General features: G+C 53.9%; 1 protein-coding gene across 1 annotated transcript; it reads left to right on the top strand.

Moving 5' to 3' along the window:
• The first annotated feature begins 4750 nt into the window (after positions 1–4750).
• Positions 4751–7185, top strand: CBLN1 (cerebellin 1 precursor). The gene is made up of 4 exons (XM_023189604.1): positions 4751–4789; positions 4837–5105; positions 5265–5384; positions 6641–7185. The coding sequence occupies exons 2-4, from the start codon at positions 4842–4844 to the stop codon at positions 6836–6838; spliced, it is 582 nt and encodes a 193-aa protein (XP_023045372.1). The 5' UTR covers positions 4751–4789; positions 4837–4841; the 3' UTR covers positions 6839–7185.
• Positions 7186–10519: the final 3334 nt, after the last annotated feature.

Raw genomic sequence — 10519 nt, 5'->3', positions numbered from 1 at the left:
AAAAAAAAAATTATATATATATCCAGAAGACAGAGATTTTGGTGAAAGTTAAGATATTTCATCTTCGAACAACTTAGAATCTTTCCTGCATTTTATAGTCTAGTTCCAGGCATTAATTTGAAATAATCTTGAAATCCTAAATCTAACACCCTTCAGAACAAAGTAGATTTTCTCTTCTGCTTTATGAGCAAATGGACTAAATACTAGGGAATGGTACTGTCTGGGCCTTTGAACCAAGAATGAAAGAGATGAAATCCTATATGATATGTATAAACATTAGAGAATCCATTTTGATTTAATAAAAGGATGAATTTGTTCTATATCCTGTGAGAAAATGGTTCCCTTTTCCTGAAAATGTTGTCTCATTCCAACAATAGAGGGTTGGTTTTTTTTCCAGGGTGTGGTGTGGGGGGTGGACAGAGTTGCCATGAATATGGCATCTATCGAGACTGCTGTTATATTTATTTCCCAAAATGCATTGTAGTAGGAAATTCAGAACACAATAAGAGAAAATAAATGTTTGATTTCAAAATATAAGGCCACATTTAAAGCAGCAGGTGAAGTATAGAACAGTTAACAGTACAAATTCTTTATCTGCAATCTTGCAGTTCCTTAAATCTCTGTAACATATCACTTTTAAAAGCCTCAGAGAAGCGGTTCTGTAATAATTTACCAATAATTCAACCCCTCAATAGCCTTAGCAAGTGAAACCTTATAGTCTTACATTTTAGAAATGACCCAACTTGTTCCTTTTATTCTTCAGAATATCTCTCTCAAATTTTCATTTGCTTTTCATTAATTGATGAATTATGAGATGTTTTAGGTGCCTGTCCACAAAGAAATGAAATTTTCACTTTCCAGGAACCTAACAAATGAAAAGATAGAAACCAATTCCAACAGAATGTTACCAAAGAAATCTTTTAGAATAGACTGCTAACATTATTTATTTATATTTATCTGGCTCTACTATTTGTGGTACATTTACACTTCAAAGCTAAACCTCAAATAACATCATAGTGAGTGGTTGACTTCATGTTTAGCTGAGGTCTTGAAGACTGAAAAAGACCATGACAAACGCACATCTATTGTCTTGGCTACTGTATCCGTCTTCATCACCATTCTGATAGTGTGCAATGTATTGCAGCTCACCCTTTGGGAAGGACTAAAGTAGACATCTGTTGGTTCTGCTTGTTCAGCATTCCTACCCTAATTTTCCTTTGGAGAACCCCTTTATTCTAGACCACGTGAAGTTAATGCCAAACCCCATTCCAGGGGATGCACCTGAATCCAACCTCAGTCATCTAAACAGTCCCTTCAGAGAAGAGCAAGCGACTCAAACTGCCTTCATAAGAACAGACCTGGGACTTCTGCGGCAAATATTGAAGAATAAGTACTCTTTTTTCTTGCTAGGACTAAGCTGGTAGTACCTTCTAGGAGGCTATCATATGGAAACAACTTGTTTGAAAATGAAGCCACAACTAGAAAACAGATCCTGGTAACCCGGATTGACGGATCCAGACCTACCTTAAATGGCAGGACCTAACCCGAGGCTTTTTGCATCAACCAAGTAAAGTCCTTAAGCCAGTTTGAGTTGGTTTTGTCACTTGCAGCTAAAAGAATTCTGACTCTAACAATGTGACAATAGCAAAAATAAACATGACTGCTTTTGAGGTTTCTAATGGATTTTCCTCCCTAGATACATGATTTCATTTAATCCTCACAATTCAGAAAAGCACGTCTATTAACATTAAATTAATATTCATTATTTTGAACACATACTATGTGGACAAGGGATGGAGAAAGCCAAGGGAGTAATCAACGTGAAATCTCACTTATATGGGAGGGAAGTGGAGGTTACCTATCTCAGGGCACTTAATAGGTATCATCAAATGAAAGAATAAACAGTATATGGGAGAGGCAGGAGGTGATTCTTCATCAATTCCTGGATGAAAAATTAGGAGATAATGAACTCCTAACAGTCAGCCTAATGAGAATGGCTCAAGCAACAGGGCATAGAGAGGGAGTTAGGTTAGACATGGGGTTCTCGAGAGCTTTCAACTCTGGGTGGGTACAGCTGTTGTCAGTGGGAAAGGGAAAAAGGAAGGACTGAGTGTGGAAGGCAGGCAGGGAGGAGACAGTGTGAGTCAGTGAAACAGGGCCCTTCGAATGACAAGTCTGGACCAGAGAGAGGCTAAGACTGGAAATACAAAATGGGTAACCACTGGCATACAGATGGCAGTTCAGACTTGGGCACTGCCCACCAGAGCCTCAGCATGAAGAGAAGAGGGGGAGACTGGCCACCACCTTCCTCTGGGTAATTATAATCCTGCTCCGTGAGCTCCTGAAAACAGGCTCTTTCACTCGCCCCATCTCTTGTTCTTGATTGCAACCCGGCATTCAGGAGGCACCCAGTAGATATCTGTGGAGTGACCGACAACGCAGCGCTAGGGCACTGAGAAGACCCCGGGGCACCAGGGGCTGGTTCTAGAAGGGTGCCCCTCCCAGGCCCCTCCAGCACGCTGCCAGAGCCGCCAGTCTGGACCGCTACACGGGATGCTGCCTCATTATTCAGCTCTCACCTCTTAAATTAGTTCATGCTCTCACATTAGGTGTAATCACAGCTGGCAACGTTTTCTGGGGATGTCGCAGAAAGATATGAGTTGAAAAAATATTTTTGTGTCTTATGTAAAGTAAAATTGCTGCTTCCTCCCCGCCCCTTCCTTTCCTCCTGGCCCACCCAGCGACCCCGGCCCTGCTCAATGGAGGCGGGGGTCGGAGGTGAGACTTCCTCCACATAATTCCTTAAACAGCTATCAACTAAGTCTTAAAGAAAAAAAAGAGATCTAGAAGCAGAGACATGGCTGCTGGCGATCCCAAAGCTGGTGTACCCGCGTCGGGGAGAGCGTACCCTGGGGGCGGCCGGCAGGCCGGACCAGAGGCTAGCACCGAGGCCCAAGGCAGGAACTCTCCGCCGGCGCCCCGCGTCTCTCCAGCTCCTGAGGCTGCACTGACTCCACTGATCACGCCAGGTTCAAGGTCGCCCGGTGGGGACCGGAGCGCCGGGAGCCGGCCTCTGCCTGGGGTCCGGAGCCGCGTTTCTGCTTTGTACTTGACGGACAGGTCCGCCCGCCCTCCCGCCGCCCGGCTACCAGCCCGCGTTCATCCTGCAGGGCTAAGTCTCCCGCACTCGGCCTGGTACGCCTGGAGCGCTTCCTTCCTCTCCCTATCTTCGCAGCTCTCCTCTCTCCCTGCCACTTGGCAAAGCTGCATTTTGACTTTCACATTTTTGACTACGTGTGTGTAGTTTCAAGTCCATGCGTGGCACGAAAATCCACTTAGGGTAAAAATTATTCTCGAAAATATCGCCCATCTTGATCTTCTACACTCAAGGCTAGGAGGTGCAGGCACGGGTGCATAAAGCACGCCATAAGGGTGCACAGTAAATAAAAAGTACGGATGCAAAACGTAAATTTTAAGTGTAAAATAGAAAAGCAGTGCTCGTTGCCGCCCCGCACGCTGGATTTTAAGGGGCACGAAGGCGGGCCTCGGCTGCTTTCGCTTAGCCCCGCGTCCTCAGCGCCCGGCCCAGTACCCGGTACTCCATACCGGTTCAATGATCTCTCCTGAATAAGTGAACAAATTAAGAAATGAATGAATGACCTCTCGATCCGACCTCCGCGCCTGGCAGAGCAGGGCAGTCGCTGTGGGAGGCGGGAGAGAGCGAGAGGCCAAGCTCCACCGTCGCGGCCGCCTGCTGGAGCAGAGGGACGCGGAGACGCCCCGCGCCGCTAGTGCCTGCTCAGTAGCTCCGGGGTACCACGTGCGCCCACCCCAAGCCGAGCAGGCCCCGCCCCGCCACGCGCGCACGCGCCCTGCAGCCCCGCCGCCTGGACCCTGCGCTAGACTCGCCCAGCGCGCCGGCTGCCCTCCCGCCCGCGCCCGCTGGGAGGCGCTCCCCTCCCACCCGGCGCGCCCACAGGCGGGCGGGGGACTCGCGGCCTCCAGCGATTCCACTCCGAACACCGGCGCGCGCCTCCTCCTACCTGAGGGCCGACTAGTGGGGGCGGGCGTGAGGGCCGAGCAGCGGGGGCAGGCAGGAGGGCTGAGCAGCGGGGGCGGGCGGGAGGGCCGAGGGGGGCGGAACAGGATCGAGGCGGGAGGCGACAAAGTGACCGGCCGCGGCGGACCCTCGGTGCGCGGACGCGGGCGCGCGCCCGCGCTCCCTTCGTCGACTCCCGGCCAGAGCCCAACCCTGCTGCCGCGCGCCGCCCGCCTCGCCGAGCCTAATAACAACGGCGCCCGGGGTCAGGTGGCCGCGCGCGGACAGCGCCGTCATTGGCTCGGTGGGGAGCGCGGCGCGTCAGGATTGGCTGGGGGGTGGGGCCTCGGCCGGGGCGGGGGCAGGGCCTCTGAGGGAGGCGGGCCGTGAGGCGCCGGGGGCGGGTCTAGGCCGCGGTCCGCGCCTTTGTGCCCGGCGCGCGCTCTCCGCCAGCTCCGGCTGCAGCGCCGGCTGTATCAATAATTCAGAGCGGCGGCGGCGGCGGCGGCAGCGGCGGGTGCGGGCAGGAGGCGGCGGCGGCAGTGGGAGCGAGCAGCAGCGGCTATGCATCCAAGTGCGGCTGGGCAGCCGCGGCACCCCTGAGGCCGGGGCGGGGCTCCGGGAACACAGCGTGGAGGGGACGCTCGTCCCGTAGTGCGAGGAAGAGCTGTAGTGTCCAGAGCGGCGGCGGCGGAGCTGCGCACGGAGCTGAGGAGGGGGCTTCGGAGCGGGACTGGGACGGGGGGGGCGGCTGGCGCGAGCAGCCCCGGGGGTGGGGGGCGGGGTGGGCGCCGGAGGCGCGATGCTGGGCGCCGTAGAGCTGCTGCTGCTGGGGGCTGCGTGGCTGGCGGGCCCGGCCCGCGGGCAGAATGAGACGGAGCCCATCGTGCTGGAGGGCAAGTGCCTGGTGGTGTGCGACTCCAACCCCACGTCCGACCCTACGGGCACAGCCCTGGGCATCTCTGTGCGCTCCGGCAGCGCCAAGGTGGCTTTCTCTGCCATCAGGAGCACCAACCACGAGCCGTCCGAGATGAGTAATCGCACCATGATCATCTACTTCGACCAGGTGAGTGCTCCTTCCTCCCGCGGCGTGCAGATTGGGCTGGTGAGGGAGGGGTGGATGGAAGACCGATGCCAGGTCCTCTGCAAGGTCTCTGCGGAGGCGCGGGGACGACAGTCCGGGACCGATTGCTGCCCACTCCCCTTCGTTCCCGTCTCGTTATAGGTACTAGTGAACATTGGGAGCAACTTTGATTCAGAACGCAGCACTTTCATCGCCCCGCGCAAAGGGATCTACAGTTTTAACTTCCACGTGGTAAAAGTCTACAACAGACAGACCATACAGGTCAGCCGCCGCCTCGGGCCAGGCCCTGGCCCCGTAGCGGGGTTACTGGCCGCAGGGGTGCTCGGGCTTTCCGGAGGTGGTAGGCAGAAGTGGCGGCTGCATGTACTTTGGGCTGCTTGGAGGGACAGATAGCGGGGCCTCTCAGTTCTGTGGCTTCAACTGCCCTCTGCTTTCCCTGTCTCTGGCTCTTGGGATCCAGCTCCATCCCCCCAGAGACAGAATTTTCTGCTTCCGCCTTCCGGGCCCCTCCGAAGTGTTCCCTGGATTGCAGGGACTTCCTTGTAACTGCTGTTGTTAGCGCCCCAGACAGCTGCCGCTTGGGGAGCCTTCCCCGACTTGGATGCTTGTCTTCAGCACCACGGACAGGGCCCCGTTTTCTCCCACTTGCCCCCATCCCCACCCAGTGCTGACTCTGGGTTTTTGAGCTAGCAGCATTTAGCCCCGGGGGGTGAGGGGTGGAGAGAGAAGGGAAGGAGGAGGCGTAGTGCTACTCTTTCCCGGCTCCAGCCGTGTCCCAGCAAGCACTCGCCGGCTCTTCGGGTCCCCAGAGATGTCCAGGTTTCCCTTGGGCGCCGAGGAGAGGCGGGACGCACAGCTGGGGAGAGGGCGCTAGGCCCTTGACTGACGGTGCCACCACAAGGGCAAAACCAGGCTGTGGCGGGCGCGGCTGGATGGGGGCGGGAATTGAGCCCGTGGTTTGGGGAGAAAATACATTGTGCCGCTCGGTGCGAGATTTCTAATCAGAAATCACGGTGGCTTCTCCACTGTGTCTTGGCAACTGGGTCCAGGAGGGATCAGGGGCTTTTCGTTTATTCGTTTTTGTTTTTCCGGTGGCGCCGGAGGGAGCCTGAGTTGCTGCGGCTTTTTTGTTTGTTCTTTGTTTTTTGAGGCTGAGGGGAAACGGGAGAGAGGTCAAAGGCCTCAGGGCGCTAGAGCCACCTCATGGGTTTATTAAATTGGATCACAGAGCACAGTCGAGATTCGCTTGGCGCGCTAATTTGAGAAACTGGAATAAGAGCAACTCCCGTTTTGGGGACAGACCCTTCCTGTCACCCAGATGTGTGGTCTTTCGCCCCACTGGAGCCTCAGTAGTAAGCTGCAAAGCCCCTTTTCCTCCATTCGCCCCCCACCCCCCACCACCTCTCCGTGCTTCCAGGTCTTACAGGCTGTTAGCCAAGCAGGGGAGAGGTTCGCTCCACCGCGGCTTCGGTGCCTGTCTAGGTTGCGCCTCTGAAGCGGGCCTTTCTCTTTCTCAGGTGAGCCTCATGCTAAACGGGTGGCCGGTGATTTCAGCCTTCGCTGGTGACCAGGACGTGACCCGGGAGGCCGCCAGCAACGGAGTCCTAATCCAAATGGAGAAAGGCGACCGAGCATACCTCAAGCTGGAGCGGGGAAACTTGATGGGGGGCTGGAAGTACTCGACCTTCTCCGGATTCCTCGTGTTTCCTCTCTGACTGGCTCATAGCCTGAAGGGAGGCAGGGAGAGGGCGAAGGCAGAAAGGGGAGTAAAAAAGAGGCTGAAATTAAGAGGGAGAGAAAGCAGCACGACTTGAAACTTCCTACATGTTCTCTAACTGTATCTGGGTAAAAAGGTGCGCGCCAGCGGTGGGACAACTTTGTCCATTTCCTTATTAGGAGACATACATTTCGCTTAGCTGTGCGCACTCCCGTTTCCAAAAATAAACTCGCCTCCCCCATTCCAGTTGCAGTAATCAAGAAAGAGACGGCCTTGTCATTGTTTCTTATTCCCCAACTTCATGTTCCCTGCAATTTATTTAAAGAAACTTTGTATTTCACTACATAATCTGAAATCTTTCTCCCTAGCCCCCTCTGAATCCTTCTGCCTACTGAAATCTAATATATTCCCCGCCCCCAACCTTTTTTTTTCAGTTTGGGGGGGGGGTAAGGTTTTTTTTTTTGTTGTTGTTTTGTTTTGTTTTGGATGGGGAAGGTAGTTTTAATTTGGCAAGTGTTGCTCTTCTTAAAACACTGCTCAAGTTAATTAGCTGAAGATACTTAGTGTCCTCGGCTGCTTGTTAGCAGAGAAAGGACTCACCTTAGTGGTGACTGGTTTAAAAAAATATAAATATATATCATTTGTACACGAAGAACTCTTCCCAGTGGAAACTGGCTGTGTTTCCGTATTTCTATGTCCTACTCGGAGTGATCGTGAAATCTAAGGCTGCTTGATGTTCTGATGCTTGTCAATGCCGTCGTGCCCTGTGGCTCCACGAAATGCCAAGGAGCTTCTTCGGGACGCTTCCTCTTCCTCTGTAACATATGTGTGAATAGCCAAGATTTAATTTTGCTTTAATCTAATAAAGTCGAAGCGGGACTTTTATTTTTCTGAAACAGCTTTCTAAGCTCCGCATCTTCCCCAGCTGGGAGGTTGGGGGTCGGGGGTGCCAAAGGGCGAGGTTCTGAAGGGCAGGAGACTTGGGGGAACGTAACCATAGAAAGTCCTGGGCGCGAGGGCTTCCTTGCAAAGCCAGCCTTGCGCTCCTTCCTGCGCCAGGCCAGGGGCCAGCACTGCATTCGCCTGTGTTTACAGCTTTGGCGCAAACGTAAGAAACGTGGCCGATATCTTCCTTGGCCAGGCGCGGCCGCCAACCCGGGAGCGAAGTTTGATTTTTTTCTTTGCGTTCCAAATGCATCAGGAATAGTCCCAGCTTGAGGACCCAAACCACTCTGCCTGGAGCGGCAGACTCCTCACGCCTTCTGTCCCCGGATATCTCCCACCGCGTCCGCCCCGCAGTTCCCGAAGCAGCGTATGTTTTATACACCGCCTCTGAATCCGGAGGAGTCCACCCGCCGCATACTCGGGCGCCCAGGACCTATGATTCCGCTCATTCACAGGACTTTATTCAAGAGGTTCGTCCAGAAGTTTTAATTGTATCGGAACATAATGTGAAAGCAAAATTGAAATAAACGACTTCGTTTTAAGTCTGGAAGGCTGACCCAGTTGCTTCGGCAGCGGGGAGGTCGGGAGCCGGAGCGAGTGGGCGTCCTGGGGCGAAGGGCTTGGAGCTGGGAGCTGCAGCCCGGTGGTCCCCTGCAGTTGTGATTCCTTTCAGAGAAACTTTTTCCTGGCCCAATATTCAGGAATGAATTTTATTTCCTTTAGGGGCGTGGAGAGAAGGGAGAGTTAGTAATAGCACAATAAGCAACGTTTCTCGGATTTATCCCAGCGGCTGGTTCGAGTTAGAAACTCATGGAGCACGGGGCCTCTGTTGAAACCCAGGCCCGTTTCTTCTCCGCATGCCATCCGGTAAGCCGCGGAGCAGCTATAGCGGGAGCCCTTCCAACCCAGTGGCTCCGGGACCCGCAGAGATAGGTAGGGACTCGCGAGTGAGGAGTGGACCAGAGTACTTTTCTGTTTCTGCCCAACAGTTTCCATTCTACTCTGTCAGGCCCCAGGGAAGTGGGAATGAGAAGAAATAAGGGGCCTTAAAGGGATTTAAAGAAAAACTGTTTTTAATAAAGAGACGCGCTTTTTCCGAAGTCTCCTGGTTGGGAAGGAGAGGTCGGAGACAGTTGGAGCCTTTGGCAGCGAAACTAGTTCCACCCAGCAGCTCTGCCATTGCAGGGCCAGCCCTCCGGGCTTGTGGAGACCCTATAGTCAGTAGGGTGAGTGTAAGCTCGAGGCTCTAGGACCGCAAAGGTTGGAGAGCCACTGCTCAAGGAAGCTGCCCCTGAAAGCCTTGGCGCTCCCCGGGCTGCAGGTGGGTGGGTCAACTCTCTTTCTGAGGGTGAGAACCACCAGGGTTCTGGTTTCCGTGACTGCCTGTTCTGTGGGGCCACCAGGCTGTGTCCCGGTGGAGTGACTTTGGCAAGTCCGCTCTCAGGCACTAAATTTGCCCATTTATATAAAGACAGGGAGAAATCTAAACACCTCTCAGAGTTCCTCCTGCTCTTTAGATCTAGCCCCTCTCTGCTCCCAGACCAGGAGTCTGCAGATTCTTTTGCCTGGGTGAGTGAGTCCTGGCTGCAGCCTGTGCTTACCTGGCTGCCAAGTGGCAGCTCCTGAGTGCTAGGCCTTGGGCTAGGGTGCAGGCCAGGGGAAGCCTGTGTCTCCCAGAACTGGAACTCACTCCTGAGCCCCAGCTCTGGAGCCTGGAAGGTGAGTACAGTGGGAGCAAATTGTCCCCAAATTGGAAGAAGAGGGGTTGGTTTTTCTTTGATTCTGCTGTAGCTCAGCAGACCTCCTTCCTGGGAAAGGATTCCTGTCTCCCACAATGTCCGAACCTAGTATTGGAGAACCTTTTTAATTGGGCTCTAACCTCCCTCTTCTTTCTCCACCTGCTGACCCCTTCCCTTGCCATCTGATGATTCCACCTCCCATTGTTGTCTTTATGCCTCCACACCTGCTGTTCCTGATTGAAGTTGAAGCACCCCTTCTCTCCTCCAGTTTGCAAAGTCCTATCCTGCTGAGGACCCAAGAAGTCCAGCTGAAAGGCTGCCTCCTCTGGGAGGAGGTTCTATCCACACAATACAGGCATTGCTTCCCTGAGGTTCAACACCCCTTCCGCACCTTCCAACCAGGACTTGTTTTGTGCCGGTTGGCAAGGGAGACATCTGGGGCTGAGCTTGCTCTTACTGTGTGGGTTCCATGGGGCAGAGACAGCCCACACAGTGCTTAGCCTGCTAACCTGGCATCCCCACCCCAGAGGGCCTGGGGAGATGTGGGGCTTCATGTCTCCCAAACTGCCCTTACTGTCAGGCCTGAGCCTACCGGTGGCCTGAGTGGGGCTGTGGATAGCTCTCCCCAGGGACCTAGAGATTTGAGTCCTTAGGGTCCTGACACGTGTGGTTGGACCACCTCCCTCACTTCTGGTGTGAAGGTGAGGTGAGTGTTACTTCTGCTAGAGGCAGGGGAGCCATCTTCTGAGCACTGGGCTTCAGCCGGAAGGGAACCAGAGACTTGAAGACTGAGAGAGATGGAAAAGGAGGGGCACTAGGTAGAGACTACCTTCCTTCTCCCAGCCAGAGATTAGGGAGGGGACCCATTCGGAAACCCACACCTCACAGTGGCATCCTTTCATGCTTAGAATCCTTTGGGCCCTTCTGGATCTGGGCCCCGCCTCTTGCTTTCATCTAAAGTAAACCCCTTCAGAACAAAGCCTGTAGGGGTTCCA

This window comes from Piliocolobus tephrosceles, chromosome 17 (assembly GCF_002776525.5).
Source record: "Piliocolobus tephrosceles isolate RC106 chromosome 17, ASM277652v3, whole genome shotgun sequence".
Classification (NCBI taxonomy): Eukaryota; Metazoa; Chordata; class Mammalia; order Primates; family Cercopithecidae; genus Piliocolobus; species Piliocolobus tephrosceles.
Note: the sequence above shows the minus strand (reverse complement) of the source record. Positions and strands in the feature narration are given on the sequence as shown.

Coding starts and splice junctions, on each gene's coding strand:
- CBLN1 (XM_023189604.1), top strand. CDS start 4,842: ATGCTGGGCGCCGTAGAGCTGCTGCTGCTGGGGGCTGCGTGGCTGGCG. Junction 5,106..5,264: donor TGATCATCTACTTCGACCAG/GTGAGTGCTCCT, acceptor GTCTCGTTATAG/GTACTAGTGAACATTGGGAG. Junction 5,385..6,640: donor ACAACAGACAGACCATACAG/GTCAGCCGCCGC, acceptor TCTCTTTCTCAG/GTGAGCCTCATGCTAAACGG.